Below are 21,771 nucleotides of genomic sequence, written 5' to 3'. Positions count from 1 at the left end.
TTTTTCCTCGTTCTTTGGTGCGAGTACCTTCATGCCTGCAAGTCACGTTTGCTTTGTTTCGCGTTGGGATGAATTACACTAAGCTTTTCTTGTATTACAACACAAAAATGAATGCAGAATTAAAATGTATAGACTTTTGTCTTTGTCTCTTTCCGCCAACCTGCGTCTATGCCTTTGTACATACTGTCGTTCGGACATTATTTTCACGAAAGCAGCAAAACGCAACATGCAACAAAATAGTTACTACAATGTATACTGTGTTTATATTACTGACTCCTCGGCATCATTTAAATCGTAATTAAAAATTGTTCAAAAATATGTTATAAAATTATTACTTCCGTTCTGTGTGTGTAAAACTGTGCTTAAAGTATATCAACTATATATGTATGTTCATGTTAGTTTACTGTTAAGTTTGCAGTCCAGTAAGTAAAATGGCATCTGAGAGTAATTCAAAAATAATATGGTAACATTTGAGAGTAAGCGTCTGTATTTGTTTACAAATGAGAATAATTGTACAAGTCAGTTTGTATTTGTTTACAATTGAGAATAATTCAAAGAGTAAGTCTGTTTTGTAAACAAATTCAGACGCTTATTCTCACATTTTTCGTATTATTGAGAATTGTATACGCTTACTTACCCTCCTGTTGCCTTGAAAAAACGACTATAAATTTGGTTAAATTTGAGAGTAATTATTATATACATTATTTAATATATTATTAGATATTAGAATGGAAGGAACATGGCAGTAAGGTAGCTAAGGTACTGACAAAAATAAAGGGACACTTAGAACAATAGAAGATGTTAGGATAAAATTGAAAAATATTAATCGGAGCCATGTTACACCGGTAAGGGCGTGTATGTGTGTACGCGCATAAATTAGATTTGGAACGTGCTGTTGCTAGAATTACTAAACAACTCTTAGCGTACGGGGAAATACCAGTAGAAGTCGACTGTGGAGAAGTACCGATAGAAATGGTTTTTGGGGAAATACCAGTACAAGAAGAAGTACAGTTGGACACAGATTACGAAGATTTTTCACACCTTTCCGGGGGTTAATGGCTACAAAACCGGCCTCGATGAGATCGCAAAGTGAAGTTTGGTTTACAGGATTTGGAAGGATGTACGGTCGCCCTACGTCCACAAAGTATTGAATTGTTAACGCGGATACGTCCCAATTCAAATGGAACTGAAACACGATCTGTTTGCGATAGGCGCCATAGACGCAAAGTAACCAATAAAAGCGATTTCTTGAAAGCAATTAATAAAGTTATTAACAATTACGGCAATTTCCCTCTTAGGCCGCATTACGTGACTTGCAAATAATTTGCATTTAAAAGTTGCATTTGAAACTTCTTATTTGGCGTTTGAGAGATTAATTCCAAAAAGCTGCTATGCCTTTATAGATTTGTTTGCGTTAAAGTTAAAACTTTAATCAATGAAATGAAACAATGAATATTAATCAAAATGTATAAATGTAATGTAAATTTATATATTGAAATCCAAATTTAATTAAAAAAGGAGACAAATAAATTACAAATTCACAACAATAAAAATAAGTAAATAAATAAATAATTGACGAACAAATTGCGAAAGGTTTTCTCCAAGAAGAAAATACATGGCTTTACTTGTACACCAGCAATCACATACGGCACCAAAATTTTAAACACCAACTACATATGGCATATGTAAACAAAAATTAGAATTTGCAACAACAATCACATATGGTCTTATTTTTGAAATGTTAACAGTAGCACGTGCATGACAAATGTAAACAAAAATTAGAAATTGCGACGACTACACGCACACTACTGGTTTAACAAATCCCAAATCAGTCTTCATGCTGTCATTGGGGTGTACACAACCAGCTTCAGCGTGTTACTTAATTGAAATAAAGAAATAAAGAAAAGAGTCAAACATAACCTAGGAAGCAAAAAATTAAAAAAATCTTAGTAAAAAAGCATCAATATTTCATCATCATGTGAAATTTTTGAATATCATCAATGGATTTCTATAAAGTTTCTGGATTATGGATCTAAATTTAAGTTAAAAGGTCCAATCCATATCAAATACAAACAAAAAAAATAAATAAAAAAATAACAAATCCCAACAACAAATCCACACGCTACTACTTTTACAACAAAAAAACAAGATATAAACAAAAATAATGAGTTTCAAAATCTTTTCATTCTGCAAGATAAAATTACGGTTGAATGCATAAAGAAGAAGACGTCGTAATCAACGCAGGGAATACGTTCTCGCTCTCGTAAAATTTAATCGTTTTAATAAATAAGCGCTTAGAATTTAAACGAAAAACCTGTAACGGTAGTATGGTTTATGTGTTAAAATAGACCTATGATTTATTAAAAACGATCAATTCGAGATGATTTTCTAAATCAATGCAAGTTTGTCTGTTTATCCGTCTGTCCATTCGGCTTTTATTTATATGGAAACAATTTTTGCTTCCTATGTTCTTCGACTTTAGGTGAACGCGCAATAACTCGTTATCTTTGATTTGCTCCAGCAAAAAAATAAATCGTCTTATGCAACTCTGCGAGTCGAAACATATGATCGTCAAAGTGAAAGTCAAATGTAAACAAGAAAATTACTGTTCGAAAAGCGTTTGTGCAATTTTTTAAAAAAGTTAATAAACGAACGTTTTTAAAACAAATTGAGACCAAATAAAAATGAGATACGAGATTGTAACCGATAGTTGTCGTGTCTGCTTAACGAAAAGCAAAAAACTGCGCTCCCTTTACAAGCCCTCGGATGAAGATGAGGAGGCACCGAATGAAATGTTAGAAAAAATTACAGGCATTTGCTTAGAACAGGTAATTTCCTGGCTTTCCGTAACATTGTATTCCATATATAAAAAATTCCACATTTTCTGTGCAGATAGATGAAACCCCGATATTGCCTAAAAATATTTGTAAAAATTGTGAATTATCCTTAACGATGGCATTTCAATTTCGTGTCAAAGCTTTAAAAACTCAAAGAATTATTGAATTATATCTGAGTAATTTATCAGGCAGTAAAGAGTGCAGCGTTAAAGAAGACGAACATAATATGTTATTGATCAAGGAGGAGTTTGACGATTTCATCGAAATGCAACAACTACAAGTGGACATTTTAGACGACAGTTTAGTTGATATACAAATACTTGACAGTGATGATGGCAATGAATTAATTGACGAAGTAAAATCAACAGAGAGCACACATACAGAAGATGAAGCAGATACCGAGGAGAATAACGATGAAGAAATCTATGAAGAGGAGACGATTTATGACGGCAAGGACGGTAGTCAGGAAGATGAAGAAATTTTAGAGTCTGAAGATTTCGAAATGGAAAAGGCATCTTCAAACGATAGAACATTGCGAAGTACTAGTAGTAATAACGACAATGATGAAATCATCTCTCCGGAAAATGCATTCAAATCGAACACAGATCCAGATATTTATACCATAAAAGTATTAGGCGAAAGGGATAATCAATCAAACCAAAAAACCAAAGGAAGACTGAAGAAAGAGAATGCTGGTCATATATGTGATGTTTGTGGAAATGTGTACGCAAAACGGGGACGCATGATGGAGCATCGCCAACGTCACGACAAAGAATTAAAATACGCCTGCGAGTAAGTAAAATTGCTCTACGTATTAGTCAATTATTAATTATTTGCGTTTTTAAGATTATGTGATAAAAAATTTCATATGCGTGAATTACTTCGCAAACATATGTATTCTCATAGCGGAGGTAAACCTTTAAAGTGTGATTTTTGTTCGCGGACGTTTTACTATGAAAGTGTACGCAAAGCTCATGAGGCGTAAGTTTGTATTTCGCATTGATGTAAAGAAATAAAGACGACGTTTTCTTGTTGCAGAGTTCATAAAGGCCACAAGCCATATGTATGCGATATATGTGGCAAGGCTTTTTGTTATGCTCATACGCTGAAAAAACACAAACTCATCCATGCCGAGATTAAATTGTATCGTTGCAATTATTGCAATAAGGATTTCCGCTTACAACATCACATGAAACAGCATGAACTAACAAAAATGCATCAGAAGGCTGTGCTTGTGGCTAAATGCGATCATAACTCTTAAAATTTGACAAATGAATGATGATATGAATAATAGACCGAGCAGTTTACTAAATAAAATTTTGCGGACTGTTACCTTAAGAAGCAAGTTTACTTTATTCTTATGAAGCTCTACAAAGGGGTCAGTATGAAATATATCCCGCTAAACGAATTTATAACTTATAAAGCTAAAAAGGAACGTTTGAAATCTGTATCACACGAGCTGCGATAGAAACCCACCTTTTTGTTAGTCATTTGACGGAATCGTCTTATACCTTCGTGTATTTCTTGGACACTAATCGGTTTAACAACTTCGCTGCCACGACCTTGCGTAACTTCCGGACAGATGTGCAGCATTGCGGGTGAAGCTCCTGTCGAAGTGACCCTACTAAACGGCTCTGTGATACGATTTGCTGAATTTAAACGTGTTAATATTGCATAATCGACTATGACAGCTATGGTCTCGTGGGCAAAATAAGCCAAAATATTCATGGTAGTGGTTGGTATTCTTAAATCTGCTGGCAAGTCTAAAAAGCGCCTGAATTTATTTTTAATTTTCTCGCCATGTCGGCAATAAAATGATGTCTTGCGCGCCTCGTTGAACTCTAAATATTGTTGGCCACTTAATATTTGCGATATACGATCAGCACGAAATAGGCGACGAGTCCGCTCTTCATCGAATAGTTCAGGTACTTCTATAGCTAGCTCATCGTCCGAATCTTGCTGATCTAAATCTTCCATAAAGTCTTGTCTGTTCAATAAAAACGAATACAAACATATGTTAAAAACGATTAAGAAAATATGTTAAAGAGCACCTCCCAGTGCGAATGCTAAGAAATTTCTTCAAAATTCGCATATCCTTGAGATGTTTACGCATACGGGCAATTTTCACTGGATGATTACGCATCAAAAATTCGAAATCTGCTTGGGAAGGACATGGATTGTTTTTACGTCTCATTGCCACAAGCGACGCCTCATTGAACATTCCTCTCAACTGTTGCTGCAGAATATGCTCCACCAATTTCACACTTTCCAAACGCGGCTTATCGCTATCACCGAAGCTGCGCATAATATCAGATATTTCAGAGAGCAAAGAAACTGAGTCCTCCGCTGCCATTACGTTAGCTGCATTAATGTTATACTTATTTAACTTATTGAATGCAATAATAATTTTTAATGCATTAAATTTTTTTTTTAATTTTTTGTTTTTATTTTAGTTTTATGTAAATGTTTCACAAACTTCTTCTTCTAATTTTTAGCCTTTATGTCATCAAAAGTACAATGGGGGAGAATGGAGACAGCACAGAGTTGCTTTCAATAAATAGCAACACTTCAATTCTGTTAATGAGACAGAAAATTTCACAACATATATGTTAAAGTCATAGAAATTTAGAGGAATTAGAGGTTGCAGATGCACGTAAAATTCCTTCCAAAGAAGGGTTAGAGCTCAAATTACAATTCATTGTTGCAATATATAATATAAAATAAAATTTATTAATAAGCGCAAATTTTACTTTTTTCGGACTATGGAATCTAGCCAAAAACCAGCGCATCGAAAAGCTCATACTTTTTGCGTCTTCCAAAATAATTTGCCAATTACAATGATTACTTCTTTTTTGGACAGACAGTATTGCCAATTGCAAGCACTTACTCTGACTTCGCTGTTAACGACTTCCAGTGCTTTTTCATGCAGTAAGAAGAAGAATTAATTTCTGAAACAATTTTTCGTGTGCATAATATTAAAGTGTTGTTCCAAAGAAAAAAATAAACATAACTGATCATTGGAAAAGCTGATGAATAACTACGGTACGGTTTGTATTAAAATAATGTAACCAGAACAATTTGTTCAATTTTTCGTTTGCCTTAAAAAAATTTTGCACAACGCTGCAACTGCCCTCTCCGACAAAATATACTCTAAAAATTCTTTAATTCTTCCTTTTTTTATATTTTTGTGTAGATTTGTTTACGTTTTTTAAAATGTTCATTTACTCTTTTCAATTTTTGTGTTACAATCAAGTGTAAAAAAAGTTTTTTTAGTTCAAAACACCACTACCATTGTACAAAAATCCTGAAGGAAAATAACGACAATCACATTAAAATACGGGAGATTAAAAAAAAATCAATCATTTTATATTTATTCGATTTGTGCTTTACAAAACAACAAGCAAACTGAAATCACGAAAGCAAACCCTTCCATGCAATATGGCTAAAATGTATGGAAAGGGTGGTAAGAGTAAGTATTTTGTACACTTCATTCATTTCTTTATTTACTTTTAGTTTATTTTTGTAATTTTCTTGCTTTGGATTACTAAACAAAACGAAAAACGATGCTAAAGATTAACTCCAGAAATCAAGTGCTTTTTTAACAAAGAGTTTTTAGTTATTATTTTTAGTTTTCAACCTGCTTGCTTAACACTAAAACCTTCAGATAACAATATGAAACAAAATATAATTTGGAAGATATCATAGCAAAACGATTTATATAAATATTTCTTACTTCAATAGCTGCCATAGAATCGGAGGAGCAGCAGAAATTACGATGGCAAGTAGAATTGGAATTCGTGCAATGTCTAGCAAATCCCAACTATCTAAATTGTAAGTTTATCGAAGCCAACAAGAATAAAAAAAAATTTAAAAGCATTTCTTACTGATCTAATCGGCTTTCAGTTCTTGCCCAACGTGGCTATTTTAAAGATCAAGCTTTTATTAACTACCTCAAATATCTGCAATATTGGAAGGAACCTGAATATGCTAAATACTTAATGTACCCAATGTGTCTATACTTTCTTGATCTTTTGCAATACGAACATTTTCGCCGAGAAATTGTTAACTCCCAGTGCTGTAAATTTATCGATGATCAGGCCATATTGCAGTGGCAACATTACACACGAAAACGTATTAAAATGTTCAATTCTGTGAATAACACACAACTGAACGCAGCAACTTGTGGTACCGAAATAAATGAAGCACAGCAACCACAAATGGCCGCCCAACAACCTGGTTCAAACTCAGCAGCAGGCGTTAACATTCAGAATGGCAATACCGGGGTTAATACTCAGCAGGCCCAATTAGTTGGTTCCCAGCAACAGTCTCAGCAAATGAACGGAACTAATTCGGTGAATCTTGGCGTCGGAGGTCCCTTAATGCAGAAAATGCAATAATTGCCTTTTTTGTTATGTTCTTGTATTTGTGTAGTTTTGTCGATTTTGTCCTAAGGATCATCGAAACACGTTTATATATTACTTTAATTTAAAATAAAAGATTTTAATATAAGATAGTAATATATTTTCAATTGACTGTTTAGAATAAGATTTCGAGGGTTTTGCTTTAAATCTAATATAAATTTCGTCGTTTAATATATCCAAGAAGTCATTAATATCTCTTCTATCTTGATTTTTTAGACCGTAACTCGCAGCCAAATAAAAAATTGACATTTTTGTTTTTTTTTTTCAGTCCACTTGAACTATAATGAATTCTTTAGCCATCAATGAATATACGCGAATTAAGAATCGCTTTTATGGTGTTTACTTGCTGCGCAGCGAAAGTTTGGACAGACGTTATAAGGGTAAATGTTATATAGGGTTTACAGTCAATCCCAGCCGCCGTATTCGACAACATAATAAGGGGAAAGATTTCGGAGGCGCTAAAAAAACTAGTAATAAAGGACCGTGGAAAATGGTTTTGATCGTGCATGGTTTTCCAAATAACATAGCAGCTTTACAGGTTCGATATGTCAAAATGATTAAATTTCGTAAAAATTTAAACTCAAAATCGCAAAATGTAGTTTGAGTGGGCTTGGCAGCAACCCTCGTTGTCAACACGACTTAAAAACTTCCCCGAACTGAAACGCAAATTACCCAAAGAGTCCCATTTTCAACACAACATTCGTATATTAGATCGGATGATAAATATAGGTCCCTGGCAGCGACTAGCTCTAGTTATTCATTGGCTAGAAATTAATTACACATGCGATTTCGAGGTACTTGTAAAAGAAATCTAGTCAAATTGCTTACCTACATTGTAAAGTTTGTATTATTTTAGTCTTTATTTAAGCCTCCGAAGCATATGCAAATTGTTAGAGGGAATGTTATTTTAGAAAAGGATGTCGGAAAAAAAGACAAGGAACGAGCTTTGCATAAACCTCTTTGGGCTCCTGAATGTCCTGAATGTCATTTATGTATGCAACAAATTAAAGACGTCGAGCGATCTGTTGGTTGTTTAAACAATACGTGCAGACTTACCTGTCACATAATTTGCCTATCAAATCATATCCTTTCCTCGGACAACAATCAGCGCGGACATTATATACCTATTATCGGGGAATGCCCTTTATGTAACACCAAATTTTTGTGGATTGACCTACTACAACACAAACAACGCAAAGGTTGGACCGAAGCTGAAAAAGATGACAAATTTGATGATTGGAATAGCGAAAGTGAAAGTGATTTTGATATTTTCGATACGCAAAAACAAGAACTCTTCCAACTTTCACCTGAAATATATGAGATAAGCGATTAATACTTATTACAAGCCTAAATGAAATAAATCCTTATGCCAAATTTTAATATTACTAATAGATTTGTGGCTTAATATCCTGTCTAATCTTGTCTTTTGCAACAAATTTGCATCCACATCGAAATGTATCGACCTAACTCAGCATTCGTTTCTCTTCTTAGACGAGCTCGAGAAGCTTGTATGGTTTCTCTCTTGATGGCGCTCGTATTTTTCCCATTATTTTGAAAATTTGATATGATTTTGATTTTTATATAATTGTCGAAGAGTTCGAGTTAGTTGTCAAAAGAAGTCAAAAGAAAGATGGCAATAGTAAGAAAAAGAGAATGAGCGCAATAGAGAGATTAACTTGAGAGGGAGAATAGCATTACGGTAAATTAAGCGTCCGACTTCCACAATAGCGTTATCGTTATTTTAACAGCGAACTCCACGACTTCTTTGCCATTTAACAGAGCTCATGACGAATGCGTTGCCATTTTTGACTATTTTTCTTATTTATTACAAGCAACTCTGTGCACGTCCTCCATACATTGTTATTTTTCTTATTTTATTTTGGTGTAAAAGAAACAGCCAACTAACGGTTTTTTAGCCAGAAACCATTTTGCAAACGTTTGATAAAGTATGACATAAGCAAAATTGTTTAATAAGAACAGTGATTCCACCAAAAAATTTACAAAGAAGAACAACAATCATATAAACAATTAAACACATAAGATGGTAATCATCGGTGGTAGATTGTCCGCTGCCCCAAAATTGTATTTGTAATTTAATTATGCGGTTGATCAACTTCATTATTTGCGTCGCCGGTCTGGTACGTTTTTTCTTGTTTGGCACCTTCTTGCAGAAGAAACGTTCCAGTAAGAGTTGGCTTACCCTGTACGACTGAATAGTTATGCCAGGGTAAGCTTCCAGCAGCCCATCCATTAATTTCATGTATCTATCCTTTGTTTGCACGGTTTCGCCCGCTAGCAGGTCGAACTCAAGAGGGGTATTGAGGTGTTCTCTAACTTCTTCTAGCTTCGTTTTTTGGGCCTGCCTATTGGTGCTGTTAATTTTGCCGCTGTGAAAAATTGAGTTGGATTTTGTTATAGTGGCGAAAAGTTCATACCTCCGAACTTCTATGGCACTACCAATGATTCCGCGTTCAATTGCTATTTTCAACATTGCTGGCATTGCTGGTGTGAATAATTGGGCTATTTCTGCCATATTTCTGGGTGAGGTGATTAACAAGTTGGCGCCTCTCCTCTTCCGGTGTTCCCAGATGGGCGCGTTCCGCGCAGCTACTTTGCATCCAGGATGTTTATATAGTCATACATGTGTACGGCTGTATAATTGCTTGCGGAAATCTTTATTGCCTTGCGATTTTGGTGGCTCCTTTCGCAGACCACCGCTTTTACATCGAGCCCGATCTCCTCTGCGATTCTTAAATTTTCCTCTAATAGTTCTAGATTCCCTCTGTAGCGGGTGATTGTCTAACTCGCCAGAGGGCGTAGTACGCTTAAAAGTGGCTTGGGCCACCGTGGGGTTAAACCTTTCAGGCAGGAACCCACGTTAAACCCTTGCCACAAAATTCTGTAGCGGGTGATAGGATAGGCGCTGAGTATCATGTTGAACGCCGTCAACAAGCTGCGCATTCCGAAGACAATTACCGTCCGGTAATCCTCCGTCTGCGTTAATTTTTGGTTTAGGACATATTCGCGTTCATACAGCCCATCTTCGGATCTAGAATATGCTAATGTTTGGTCGGTGTACACTTCATCGAAGTGTAGTTGTACTCGCAGTGCCTCAATGTCTGGCACCACTCTTAGCTTCTTCTACTCCCTGGCCTTCATCTGGGTTTACGGCGGGTTCAAGGCGTCGATCCGTCCGCCTCCGTGCTGTCTTCGCAGACGTTGTCGGTTCCTCGTCCTCTATATCGTTAATGTATCTATTTACATTGTAACTAAAATCTATAATATCGGAGCTTTCTATGCTAAATGGTTGTTCATTTGTCTGTCCCTCCGTTTGTTCCCCTGTCACTTTCTCCTGTGAAAATCTCTTGTCCATTTCCTCAAACCCTAAAAAAACTTCGTAATCTGTGTCCATCTGTACCTCTTCTACTACTGGTATTTCCTCACAAATCACATCTTCCGGTACTTCTCCACAATCTATTTCTACTGGTATTTCCCCCAATAAATAGCAATAATCGTGAAAATAAAATCTCACCACATTTCGTTTATTTTCGTGATTGAAACATCGTAAGTAATGATGATACTTGCTTGTGCTACATCAACTCGAATAATCATATGATTTGCTTTTGCTGAAATCTTAAAGAAGGAAACCCTAATCGCTGCTATGATATATAATGAACAATTTTTATATTTGATAATTTTATTCGACAAAAAAATGTTTAAAATAAACAATTTATTAAAATTACATTTATTTATTTACATTTATTACATTTATTTATTATATGGAAAATGGAACAAATTGCAAATGTGAGTTTGATTTTCCTTACGTCAACCGCATTTTTGTGTGATAATAAATTTAAAATTTGATGCTGATCAGACTTTGTATTGTAGACTCTCTTAAGCTTCCTTCTGGGCGTTGCAAACGTTTTGACTTCTTCGGACATGGGTACTAATTTTTGCTATTTAGTCTGCGCCTGGATGCTTACTTGATACTTTTGTTTCCTTTTTTAGGCTACGTGATCTGCATACTGGATAATGCGAAAGTCTTCCCAAATCATGCTTGTAAGAAAACGTAGTTTGGAACCAAAGAATTCACCGCCACCAGTAAATTTTACAGAATGGGATGGTTTAACACGCGTAGTCTTTCGGCGTAAGGATAAAACTCTAGCGGCCACTTATCGCAAAGGAATAAGGTAAGCAAGGTGGCATGTACAACAGGAAACATGGCGGAAACATGATCTGAGGACTTTAAATTTCAGCCCATTGAAGGAAATTTTGACATGCCGGCAAAAGCAATAAATATATTGGAGTAGCTCAATATGGCGAATACAAGAGCACGTTTAATGGATTTGGATGATTTCATGCGTTTATTATTAGCCTTTAATTCGGAAGGTATACATTTTAATAAAACCAAAGCGATGACTATAGTTTGTGTTTATAAAAAATAAAATTTGCTTTTCTTTTTTTAAAAAAAAGATATGCAAACAATTCGTGTATAGGCTACATTAAGTTTCAGTAGCTCTTAATATCCCTTTAATCGATCTAATAGCAGTTTTCATTTTATGTAACCGCTTTAGCAATTCCATTTTTTCCTTGACATAGTACTCTTTAGACATTTGAACGTATTCTTCTCCTTTATAAATAAATGTAGTCACGGCGGCTTTATTGTCGATCAAAGAGGCTGCATCAATTTCAGATATTTCGCTTGAAATATCGTTTTCTAAATGCTCATCTGAATCTGAAATATCAGCCGCTGTTCCTACAAAGTCTTCCACTGAAACTGCATATGTTTTCGAAAGTTTTTTTTTATGTTCACGTATATTACTTTCATTTAAAAGTTTTCTTTTAGTACCTATAGTGAAAATTGTACAATATTATTGAATTTTAATTTAAGTATATACTAACCCGAAAAGTTATTATCTCTTTTAGTTTCGTTTACTTTCATAATGCCATCATCTTCATCTTCTTGTACAGTGGAGACAACTATATCTTGCTCCTGATCGTTACCGTGACAATCTTCTGTTAATTCGTAACCAACGAGTGCGCCAGCGTTATCCTCATAAAATTGAAGATCATTTGTAATATTAATTGTATTAATATCGGGGAGAGTCGCCTTAACGTAAGGAAATGGTTCAGCTAATCCCACCAGTGCAATCCGGCGACCACTCTGCGAGAAATATATACTATCGAAATGGTCAGAACAATATTGATATGAGGAATTTGGCAAATTTGTCGGAGCTTGACCCAACTCTAGCCATCTCTGAAATCTTTCCGGATTTTTAGGGAATTGAAACAATGTAAATTTGCCACTTCGGGCACCATCTAGAATGTAGTTTTCGCAATCTTTATAAGCGCAGGCTCGTAGAACCATTCTTGATCTTAAAGTGAGTTCTTATTAATTCTCCGATTTTTGATTTTAATGAAATAAAGATTTCTTGCACAATAATGCATAAAAACACATTAACGTAAATATTTGCTTAATATAAAAAGAAGAAAAAAAAAAAGAGGTTTAAGAGTTGCCACAACAACAATTTTTCCTCAAAAAATGTGGTAAGCGTTATATTAAATGTTTGCAAATTCAACAATTTTAACAAATAAGATTTTCTTGTTAGCTAAGTTTAAAAAAAATATTGCCTAATTAATTAAGAAAGTGTTATCAATTATCAATTCGCAACGCATTTAATAAAAGCAAGCATTTGTTTTCGACAGTAGTGTTACCAATATTTTGTTTATTTTACTCATGTACCAAGTTGGCAAGTCAGGAACATATTTTTCATAGGCGGCATTTTCACGCTTTTCGCGATTTTTAATACAAAAATGAAAGTTAATAGACAAAAATAATAAAAAACCATCTAAAAAATTATTAAGTGCGTAACATGTTGTTAACTGAAGCTGCGAAAATTCTTGGAAATGAGGCTGAATGCGGTGTAAGCGCAGTTGAAAGTGCCACAAACAATGCCACCCCATTAAGAGCGAGAAAAAATGAAGAAAAGATTGAAAGAGCCGACAGTCAACTCGGATCCGGTAAAGGTAAATTGTCTGCCAAGCCTCCAGAAGAATTTTACAAGGATTTGCAGCAATTCCATGAGAAACGGAATACTCCTGTTCAAATGCCAAAAATTAGCGGTCGGGAAGTAAATTTACATCTTCTTTACTGTGAGGTTACCGAACGTGGCGGCTTTCAGAAGGTAAACATGAGAGACGAATGGGAAGAAATCTTGCCCGAATTAGGTTTAAAGGAAAAATGCGTTAATGGAACTGCTGCTCTAAAGTATATTTATCGGCGTATTTTGGAAAAATATGAGCGGCAAAATTTTTTTGGAGAAGATCCGGATAAAATTGACACATTGGAATCGTCGGATTTATCTGAACTGATAGGAAGGGGCGGCCGACCACGTTATCCATCAAGTTTGCATGGTTCTGCAAATGTGTCCAATATCAATAATGTGTCTATGACTTATAACTACCGCCAGCATATTGTAAGCACAGAAAGGCGAAGACAATTTAAATTGTCTACTGATTTATATAAAGCATCCCCTTATGAGAAACTCATGTTATCTCTTTTGTCTCCTTTACCGAATGAACAAGATTTTGCTATTAACACGTGTACTCTTATGGCGAACGAAAGTAAACACACTTTGCGTTTGAATGAATATCCCAAATTGCTAGATGGACTGTTAGCACACACCGGCATCTTTTCGGACTACTCTACCCGCAAGCTTTTTGAGCATGTATACTGTGGAGTACGTCGGCATTCTTTACATGCTTTCTGGCAAGATCTTTTACACGGGCGTCCTCAAATACTCGACCTGTACACAGATGAACAAGCTGTACGAGATACTACGCCGGTCGACGACGTCGACGACGTTGAAGCCCATAAAACAGATTTAAAAGCATTTCAAAACGAATGTATGGAATCAAGTTTTTTTAATTTGGGCAGAGGTCTGGGCACCCAAGATTATATCGGACAGCGTGTTTTGCAAGTTATATCAATTCTCCGAAATCTAAGTTTTTTTGAAGAGAATGTTACCGTTTTTGTGAAAAACCGAGCATTCTTGCGCTTCCTGGTAATGAGTAGTAATATTCGTTGGAGCAATATTCATATACAGGCATTAGAGATCGCTGGAAATATTGCTACCGAGTTAGAGTTATATGATCCAACATTGGATGATTTGTCCCGTAGCTTTATGGCTACTTTGTGCGACGGCGTAGAAAGTGCAGATCGCGCTGTAATAATAAATTGTTTGGAGATTTTGTATAAGCTGTGCCAAAAGGACAGTAATGAAGATTATGTGCTGAAATGTTTGAATTTAAATTTCTACAAAACCGCCGCATTGTTTCTTTCCTTAAATGACATCATGCTATTAATTTTTACTTTGGAAACTATTTATGCGCTAACTTCATTGGGTACGAAAAGCTGTCATTTGATTATGCACGTTAAAGGCATCATAGATCAATTAGTTTCATTAATAACAGTTGAAGCTCAATCGTACGGCCCAGACGGATGCATATTAATGAGAGTAATTGAAACTATACCAGGCAATATGCTGCCAATGGTTGCACAGAATATTGCCAATTTGCAAAACGTGGCCACAATTCAAAATCAACCGCTACCGACATTTAATCCCCCCCAAAATCCAGTTCAAATAAAACCGCAATTAATGGCCCCCCCACCTCAGCAGCAGCAGCAACAAATGGATAGTGCAGACGCAAGCGGATCTGGCAGCGGCAGCGTTACTATTGAGCAAAGCACTGGATTGCCAGTGCCACAAAGTTGTACACAAGATGATGAGCAGTACGCTCTGGCTTGGTTAGGTGCCACTTTCGAACGAACCTCGAATGTTGAAAGTCATATCGAGCAACAAGAATTGTATCGTATGTACCTTGCGTATTGTCAAAAGTCTGGGAAGCATTCCATAGTCAATCACGTACAATTTCCTCGGTTAGTTCGATTATTATTTACCAATACTGTTGGTCCAGTTGTGGTGAGAAAAGCAGACGGCACCGAATTATCCGGTCTTCACTATGTAACTGTACGCATGAGAGCTCAACCTTTGCCGCTACAAGGAAAAACCGTTGCCCCTTCAAACCTACAAGGTTGCAGTCCCCCGAAAATAGGAGATATATCGAGTACATTGCGAAAAATTAAAAAGAAAATTAAGCCAGAGTCATGCCTACCCACCTTGGGAATAGATTCGCCTGCAATATCTATCGAAACTGCAGCAAAAGAATTTAGCTGTCCTGGTCCGAGCAACATTAATGATACATTAGTCAACATAGTGAAAACGCCTAGTCTGCAATCAAACACTGATCCTGTTGACGCCAGTAAAGTGATTGAAAAAATGGACATTGATGAACCGCAAGAAGCCGCATCTAAAAGTTATATAAACACGCCTGAAACAACGCAAACTTCATTGGAAGTTACCGCCAATCCACCGCAAACGCCTTCTTCATTCATTAAAAGTCTGTTAGCCAATAAAGTAAATCAAAGGCAGCAAAAGCAAAAGGACTCTACGTTGATCAGTACAACTACGAGTACTTTGCTGACGTCCGCAATTCCATCTATGACAACAACGAGTGTTTCTGCGACTAACACAAGTGGAACACAAGCATCTGTGATGACTCAGCCCATTAAAGTAGCCAGCACAGCCATCAGTGCTTTGGTAAATAATCCACTCATGCAGAATACACCCGTAAAAGTGGGACAAACAACAATCAAACCTTTGAATCCTCAGATGACCGTAGAAAAGAAAACTATAACAGACTCAGTACCACCTCCATTAGCACCGCTTAGTGGCAATAACGTGGCGAAAGATGCGAATGGCCGTCCAATTATATTGGCAAACCAAATGCTTGTCGATATTCTTGATAAAAAAATGGTCGATTCACCTTTATTAAGCAGCGGCAAAGGCAAACGGAAGCTCGATGAATCGGACGCTAGCATCATAGCTGGCAGCAAAAGACCGCCCATGGAAGTGAATGTGACGAAGGAAGAAACACAAGTTACCCCATCAAAGAATGCAGCTAATTTGTATGCGGAAATGGCCGCATCTATTTTGGAAGACGAAGATTTGGATGATATACCACCCGTCACGCAATCTCCGCAATTATCCATTGAACAGCAATCGTTGCAAACGCCACTTATATTACCAACTAAGATGCAAGCTTCGAATCCAGCAAGCACACTACAGAACGTACAACGGCAGTTATTGTTTCAAACTAATCAAGCATCGCAAATAAAATTATCTCAATCGAATACACCGCAAACACCACAACTGCCTAATGCCATGGCAACTATAAAAACCGATCAGGGGCTGCAAACAGTGCCAGTGATCTTGCAACAGAAGCCACTGGAGTCCAATCAACCAACTGCCCAAATTATACAACAGGTTATACAACAAGCCACTCAACCGCAACAGACCCAATACGTGCTTGCCACGAATCCGCAAGGTCAAACATACTTAGTAGCGCAGCAGGCAACACCTCAAACGCAAGCTCCGCCGCCCCCTCAGCCAACTCAAACTGTTTTAGTTACTCATACGCCACAACAACAATCGGCTGGTACAAAAACTATTATTATTTTGCAGCAGCAAACTTTGTCAGGCCCATCGACGCAACAGCAATTAATAACCAATGCGGCAGGGGCTGGTCAGAAAATGATTATGACTACGTCGCAAGGTCAACAAGTGCTTGTCACGCAGAGACCTCAGACACCGCAACAAATATTTATAAATCCTCAAACGGGAGCAGCTACACATATACAACATGTGCCAGTAGGTGCAGGACAACCAGCAAATCTCATACCGCGACAAATTATACAAACTACACAACAAATGCAACAACCTCAGCAGATAACCGCTGGCCAGATTTCTCCATCACTTCTAAATCAATTAAACCAAATACCGGCTACGATAAAGTTGCATCAGCCAGCACAACCCCAGCAACCGCCGCCACCGCAGCCAACCACCATATCGCGTATAGGGAAAACCGTATCAATTTTACAAGCCGGGCCCGCCCCAAATGCCGCGCCGGTAGCGATACCCCAATTGCAGCAACATCAGTCCATTATTCAACAACACATAATTTCTGGCGCTGCGCCTGAAAAGAGGCATGTGTTATTAGGCGGAGGCCGAGCTATTGAAATTAAAGAAACAGTGATCACTCAAACTCAGCCGCCACCACACCAATGCCAGCTGAATTCGCAGACAATAATCACCACACAACCACAAGCACCTGCACCACCGCACATACAGCAACAACAACAGCAGCAACAGCAAGTACAACAACAAATACGGAATGTTATCGAACAACAACAGCAGCATCCTTCAATTATACAGCAGAAAATTTCGGTACCACTAGTACAAACACCAGGTGTAATGCAAGCAACGACAATAGCACCAAAGGTTTGTGATTTTCGTAATGAAGTTTGTCAGGAACGTAAATATATTATATTTTACACATTTAAATTCTCAGATACCGGAGCAAACCACTATTACGCAAAGCAAAACAGTGAACCAATCGGCTGCAATTGTACAAACAACAACAATTGTACCCGTTACTGCAAGCAGTGTAGTTGGAAATGTTAAACGGCCGACTGTAGCGGGAGGATCTACAGCAGTTGCAAAACCCTCACTTCCGGTAGTTAAGTTACCTACGAGCGCGAATATAGGACTAGGACCGCCACCTTTGGCGCCAGCTACGCCAAACGCCACAACAACAGCGCCTAGTGATCACACAACGCAAAAGCCTCATTCACCACAAGAAATTCAGCGAAAAGACGAGGTATCTAAAGTTATTACCTCTTATGTAGCCGCGACAACAAACGCTGGAAGTACACCGGTTCCTAACACTCCCAAAGTTCAGACATCTTCCTCTATCGCCATGACAACAACAAGTAGCAATCAAACAACGTATACGACGTCTAATACAATCATAACTCCAGCTCCAACAACTACTGGCGGACAGGCCGCCGCGCTATCGGCACATAATACACAAAAGCCTCAACAACAACCGCAAGCACAACCACAACCACAACTGCAACTGCAACCGCAACCGCAGACGCAAACATCGATAAGTCAGCAGCAAAGCAATCAGGTAAGGGAAAGTTTTCATTTTCGGGGAAATTTTTCATGGTCGAGGATTTGCATTTATTGAAAGCAAATCTGCGCATTTCTGTGCAAAAATTCTAACTGAATAATAAAAATGTATACAAATAAAATCTATGTTAATAAAAAATCAGGTAAGGTTGGCTTTTTTCTTCTTTCAGTTTTATGTAAATGTTTCACAAATTTTTTCTTGTAATTTTTAATTTTTTTAATTTCTTTTTAAAAAATATATTCGTTTTATTGAGAATAGAGAGAGCACAGAGTTGTTTTCAATAAATGCAAATATCCCAGACAATGATCAAATTCCTTCCAACCATGACTAAATTCCTTCCGATCACGATGAGAATCTCCCCGACAATAATAAAATTACTTTCGGCCATTATAAAAATTTCATCGACCATGCTGAGAATGTCTCAGTGACTCATAAAGATTGAAGTGAAAATGATTATCTCACTTGCATATTTATTTGCACATTTTTTATATTTTCCAGTTGTCGGCTGCTGACGCTCAATGGTTATATATATGTGATTGGCGGAATTGTCCGCGATATAAATTCAAATCTATTAATGATTTGCAATATCATGTCTGCACATCACATGCTCCGGATCATTTGGATCCGGTAGCTGAAATATTTTGTCAGTGGGGTGTAGGTCCCGGACTTTGTGACGGTATACCACGCAAGCGTTTCGCACTAATGACACATCTAATCGAACGTCATTTAACCCATGAAAGTTTGCGAGCTGCTGTACAACGACGTTTAGCCACCGGAATTCATAATATAAATCCTATTAAGCCGCCGGTAACAATCGTACGCAACATGGAACAAAGTCAAAAAACCGCAAATTCTTCATCCACATCGCCATCTTCTTCATCCTCTAATTCCCAGGCTCAAGCCCCCATAACAGGGCCTTCCGCCTTACAAGCCATTAAAAGGCATACAGCTGAATTTGTCAATGCGAAGGAACTCATGGATGAAAACGAGGGTCCCGTCACCAAAAGTATTCGTCTAACTGCTGCCTTAATTCTGCGAAATTTAGTTACATACACAACGACTGCTAAACGCAGCGTACGGCGTTATGAACCGCACTTGGCTAGCATTGCTCTGAGTAATGTGGAGTCAAGCGGAACCATATCGAACATTTTGGCTGAATTGAATAACTAACTGAAGGCAACCTTTCATTTGATTTGTTTCTACGTTATAGGCATATTAGAATTAAGCTTAAAAGTGTTTTTATTTTTATTAAATCCTTTTTATTAGATTTACCAAAACTATATCGATTTTCTTGCGAACGATGAATGATCGAAGTTCTTTTCGTTTTGATGATTTTACATAGCATAGCAATGCTATTTTAAGTTTAAAGAGATGAAATTTTAAAATAAATCGATACAATTCACTGCTTAGTGGACAGCTAGAATATCTAAAGTCTAAATGTAACGCTTGCTGTTCATTATAGTTTATTAATTTGATCGTGCTTTATAAATAATTCGCATAAGGTCGCCTAATGTAATTTTCGATTGTTAATTTGCTGAATAACAGAAGAAGAAGGATTGGATATAACAAGCGTTTAGTCAAACGAAAAAACCCAATATTAATAAGACTCACTATATAAACATATTATAATTGACGATAAGGTCATTGCAAAATTCTATTTTATTTTCATTTAACTTCAAGAATCATATGCAGAAAATCGAAAATTACAGGAATTATTGCAACAGCATGAAACCCAAAAGGAGGCTGATAAGAAATCTTTAATGACCATGAAAGAAATAGAAGAGTCTTATATAGAAAGCAAACTTCAATTAGCGAATCAAGTATCAGAACTTTAAAAACATCGTAGAATGGATGTGGAAGCACTTGAGATTTGAACCTATGAATATTGTGGCCTACACTTGATAAATAAAATTGTATTTCTAAATATATTATATAGATTATATATCTAAATTTTTTGAAGCCAAATTGGATTCACTCACTGTTTTTTAAAATCTCTTCTTACCAGTCAAGTCAAAACTTAAAAAGAAAAATACAGGCCACTATTTTGGTGAAAAGAAAGGACTGTGTTTAAGTGTACTAAAGCTTTGGTGCAAATCATATTGAAATTTATGGATACTTTATCGAAAAAACATAAACATAGGGTAACAACTTAAAGATTTAAAGATTAACCACTTCTCTTGTTAACGCCTGCGCTTTATTCCGTTTATTTCTTCGCAACGAAAATGTTAACATGAAGAAACAGATACTTTAAAAGCAAACTCAAGTGTTGCCGCGCAAAAGCAGAGATGTTAAAAACGAAAGCAATGTTAACAACGACAAATCTTAAGATAGGTTTTTTTCATTCAGTAAAAAAGCGATTAAAATTATTACCGAATTTATATAAAAGTAATTCAATTTCACGAAATGTTCGAAACTAATCAGCTTTTCGTATTCGATCTGTTTTCTTGCTAATTTGCTTAATCGTTGTTATATGTCTGTTAAACTATGCAACGCAGTCCACCAAAACGACTTTAACTTCCATCAAAATGACATCTATCTCTTTATTATCTTTTTCAATTATCAAATTCTACATACTTCTCTTTTTTTTCTTTGTCATGCTCGTTATTTATTAACATATATAATTTCTTCGTCTTCTTCTTCTATTCGGCAAATCAACAACCGTAAATTCGCTGAGATGTATCCTGTGATCAGTTAATATAATGTAATTGCTTCTAACTATCTTAATATCTCTCTGGTTTTACGTGCTATCATCTTGCTTGTTGTTAAAATTACTTAACACCTCTGTTTTCATTATTCCCTTCATGTCTATGAAACCATTATTTAATTGACTTTTAACTTTAACTTAAAGAAAATGCCCTAAACCAAGTTTTGTGGTTGTAAGCTTGCAAGACAAATGGATAGCTTTGCTAAATCCTTATCTTTGCTTTCCACATATACGCCTTAGATTATATATATATATTTCAGCAGAGCTCATGCAAAACGATCGAGAATTGTAAACAAACGTATTCAAACATTCTCAGTTGTGTGGAATTTGTATTTTTTCAGTTGTATGGAATTTGTATTTTCTCACTGGTTTGGAATTTGTATACAAATGATTGAGTACGAATATGCTCTGGTCTTGAGGATATATTTATTAGTTTTGTTGTACAATTACTTATATGGCAATATTTATTTTTCATTTATTTTAAAACATTTCTTCAATAATTATGAATATTTTCTTTTTTTTTTTTAGTTATATTCCAACTTTTTTTTGTAAGGAAGAAAGAAACGTAGCAAACCTTTGTATAAATCAATATATGGAGGTTATCATCGCGTTTTTTTTTTTTTCTTTTGAATAAAATGGTGTACCGGTAACCATTGGTAAACATTGTCGCCTTTGAACTAATAATTATGGGATAATAGAAACGAAAAGTTTATTT

At 36.3% G+C, this 21,771-nt stretch overlaps 7 protein-coding genes across 9 annotated transcripts; 5 read left to right on the top strand and 2 right to left on the bottom strand.

Moving 5' to 3' along the window:
• The first annotated feature begins 2,210 nt into the window (after positions 1 to 2,210).
• On the top strand, positions 2,211 to 4,190 carry LOC119639198 (zinc finger and SCAN domain-containing protein 12). 2 transcript variants are annotated; one of them, XM_038036468.1, is made up of 4 exons: positions 2,211 to 2,828; positions 2,893 to 3,629; positions 3,684 to 3,818; positions 3,876 to 4,190. In XM_038036468.1, the coding sequence occupies exons 1-4, from the start codon at positions 2,685 to 2,687 to the stop codon at positions 4,096 to 4,098; spliced, it is 1,239 nt and encodes a 412-aa protein (XP_037892396.1). In that variant the 5' UTR covers positions 2,211 to 2,684; the 3' UTR covers positions 4,099 to 4,190. The 2 variants fall into 2 exon arrangements, with proteins under 2 accessions (XP_037892396.1, XP_037892397.1); XM_038036469.1 differs by having other exon boundaries at positions 2,744 to 2,828; positions 2,897 to 3,629.
• LOC119639200 (transcription initiation protein SPT3 homolog) lies at positions 4,168 to 5,376 on the bottom strand. Its single transcript, XM_038036470.1, has 2 exons — positions 4,889 to 5,376; positions 4,168 to 4,824 (listed from the first exon to the last, which is right to left on the bottom strand). Exons 1-2 carry the CDS (start codon positions 5,188 to 5,190, stop codon positions 4,254 to 4,256), a joined length of 873 nt encoding a protein of 290 aa, XP_037892398.1. The 5' UTR covers positions 5,191 to 5,376; the 3' UTR covers positions 4,168 to 4,253.
• A 234-nt stretch (positions 5,377 to 5,610) lies between these two features.
• On the top strand, positions 5,611 to 7,464 carry LOC119639201 (mediator of RNA polymerase II transcription subunit 31). 2 transcript variants are annotated; one of them, XM_038036471.1, is made up of 4 exons: positions 5,611 to 5,879; positions 6,031 to 6,306; positions 6,579 to 6,668; positions 6,741 to 7,464. In XM_038036471.1, exons 2-4 carry the CDS (start codon positions 6,276 to 6,278, stop codon positions 7,232 to 7,234), a joined length of 615 nt encoding a protein of 204 aa, XP_037892399.1. In that variant the 5' UTR covers positions 5,611 to 5,879; positions 6,031 to 6,275; the 3' UTR covers positions 7,235 to 7,464. The 2 variants fall into 2 exon arrangements, with proteins under 2 accessions (XP_037892399.1, XP_037892400.1); XM_038036472.1 differs by lacking the exon at positions 6,031 to 6,306.
• Positions 7,465 to 7,541: 77 nt separating this feature from the next.
• LOC119639301 (structure-specific endonuclease subunit SLX1 homolog) lies at positions 7,542 to 8,591 on the top strand. The gene is made up of 3 exons (XM_038036598.1): positions 7,542 to 7,796; positions 7,858 to 8,052; positions 8,115 to 8,591. Exons 1-3 carry the CDS (start codon positions 7,542 to 7,544, stop codon positions 8,589 to 8,591), a joined length of 927 nt encoding a protein of 308 aa, XP_037892526.1.
• A 2,631-nt stretch (positions 8,592 to 11,222) lies between these two features.
• Positions 11,223 to 11,592, top strand: LOC119639417 (probable dimethyladenosine transferase). The gene is made up of 2 exons (XM_038036777.1): positions 11,223 to 11,448; positions 11,515 to 11,592. The coding sequence occupies exons 1-2, from the start codon at positions 11,291 to 11,293 to the stop codon at positions 11,552 to 11,554; spliced, it is 198 nt and encodes a 65-aa protein (XP_037892705.1). The 5' UTR covers positions 11,223 to 11,290; the 3' UTR covers positions 11,555 to 11,592.
• Positions 11,593 to 11,603: 11 nt separating this feature from the next.
• On the bottom strand, positions 11,604 to 12,736 carry LOC119639416. Its single transcript, XM_038036776.1, has 2 exons — positions 12,161 to 12,736; positions 11,604 to 12,107 (listed from the first exon to the last, which is right to left on the bottom strand). The coding sequence occupies exons 1-2, from the start codon at positions 12,624 to 12,626 to the stop codon at positions 11,761 to 11,763; spliced, it is 813 nt and encodes a 270-aa protein (XP_037892704.1). The 5' UTR covers positions 12,627 to 12,736; the 3' UTR covers positions 11,604 to 11,760.
• A 206-nt stretch (positions 12,737 to 12,942) lies between these two features.
• Positions 12,943 to 19,992, top strand: LOC119639366 (AT-rich interactive domain-containing protein 2). Its single transcript, XM_038036690.1, has 3 exons — positions 12,943 to 17,658; positions 17,729 to 18,349; positions 18,851 to 19,992. Exons 1-3 carry the CDS (start codon positions 13,132 to 13,134, stop codon positions 19,520 to 19,522), a joined length of 5,820 nt encoding a protein of 1,939 aa, XP_037892618.1. The 5' UTR covers positions 12,943 to 13,131; the 3' UTR covers positions 19,523 to 19,992.
• Positions 19,993 to 21,771: the final 1,779 nt, after the last annotated feature.

This window comes from Glossina fuscipes, unplaced genomic scaffold (genome assembly GCF_014805625.2).
Source record: "Glossina fuscipes isolate IAEA_lab_2018 unplaced genomic scaffold, Yale_Gfus_2 112, whole genome shotgun sequence".
NCBI classification, from domain to species: domain Eukaryota; kingdom Metazoa; phylum Arthropoda; class Insecta; order Diptera; family Glossinidae; genus Glossina; species Glossina fuscipes.
Note: the sequence above shows the minus strand (reverse complement) of the source record. Positions and strands in the feature narration are given on the sequence as shown.

What these genes read in the sequence shown, in the direction of transcription:
- LOC119639198 (XM_038036468.1), top strand. Translation starts at nt 2,685, where the DNA reads ATGAGATACGAGATTGTAACCGATAGTTGTCGTGTCTGCTTAACGAAA. An exon ending in CAGGCATTTGCTTAGAACAG is followed by an intron (nt 2,829 to 2,892) that starts GTAATTTCCTGG and finishes TTTTCTGTGCAG; the next exon opens with ATAGATGAAACCCCGATATT. An exon ending in GAATTAAAATACGCCTGCGA is followed by an intron (nt 3,630 to 3,683) that starts GTAAGTAAAATT and finishes TGCGTTTTTAAG; the next exon opens with ATTATGTGATAAAAAATTTC.
- LOC119639200 (XM_038036470.1), bottom strand. Translation starts at nt 5,190, where the DNA reads ATGGCAGCGGAGGACTCAGTTTCTTTGCTCTCTGAAATATCTGATATT. An exon ending in CTTAGCATTCGCACTGGGAG is followed by an intron (nt 4,825 to 4,888) that starts GTGCTCTTTAAC and finishes TTTATTGAACAG; the next exon opens with ACAAGACTTTATGGAAGATT.
- LOC119639201 (XM_038036471.1), top strand. Translation starts at nt 6,276, where the DNA reads ATGGCTAAAATGTATGGAAAGGGTGGTAAGA. An exon ending in GTATGGAAAGGGTGGTAAGA is followed by an intron (nt 6,307 to 6,578) that starts GTAAGTATTTTG and finishes TTACTTCAATAG; the next exon opens with CTGCCATAGAATCGGAGGAG. An exon ending in AAATCCCAACTATCTAAATT is followed by an intron (nt 6,669 to 6,740) that starts GTAAGTTTATCG and finishes ATCGGCTTTCAG; the next exon opens with TTCTTGCCCAACGTGGCTAT.
- LOC119639301 (XM_038036598.1), top strand. Translation starts at nt 7,542, where the DNA reads ATGAATTCTTTAGCCATCAATGAATATACGCGAATTAAGAATCGCTTT. An exon ending in ATAACATAGCAGCTTTACAG is followed by an intron (nt 7,797 to 7,857) that starts GTTCGATATGTC and finishes CGCAAAATGTAG; the next exon opens with TTTGAGTGGGCTTGGCAGCA. An exon ending in ATTACACATGCGATTTCGAG is followed by an intron (nt 8,053 to 8,114) that starts GTACTTGTAAAA and finishes GTATTATTTTAG; the next exon opens with TCTTTATTTAAGCCTCCGAA.
- LOC119639417 (XM_038036777.1), top strand. Translation starts at nt 11,291, where the DNA reads ATGCGAAAGTCTTCCCAAATCATGCTTGTAAGAAAACGTAGTTTGGAA. An exon ending in ACTTATCGCAAAGGAATAAG is followed by an intron (nt 11,449 to 11,514) that starts GTAAGCAAGGTG and finishes TTTAAATTTCAG; the next exon opens with CCCATTGAAGGAAATTTTGA.
- LOC119639416 (XM_038036776.1), bottom strand. Translation starts at nt 12,626, where the DNA reads ATGGTTCTACGAGCCTGCGCTTATAAAGATTGCGAAAACTACATTCTA. An exon ending in AAGAGATAATAACTTTTCGG is followed by an intron (nt 12,108 to 12,160) that starts GTTAGTATATAC and finishes TTTTCACTATAG; the next exon opens with GTACTAAAAGAAAACTTTTA.
- LOC119639366 (XM_038036690.1), top strand. Translation starts at nt 13,132, where the DNA reads ATGTTGTTAACTGAAGCTGCGAAAATTCTTGGAAATGAGGCTGAATGC. An exon ending in CAACGACAATAGCACCAAAG is followed by an intron (nt 17,659 to 17,728) that starts GTTTGTGATTTT and finishes TTAAATTCTCAG; the next exon opens with ATACCGGAGCAAACCACTAT. An exon ending in GTCAGCAGCAAAGCAATCAG is followed by an intron (nt 18,350 to 18,850) that starts GTAAGGGAAAGT and finishes TATATTTTCCAG; the next exon opens with TTGTCGGCTGCTGACGCTCA.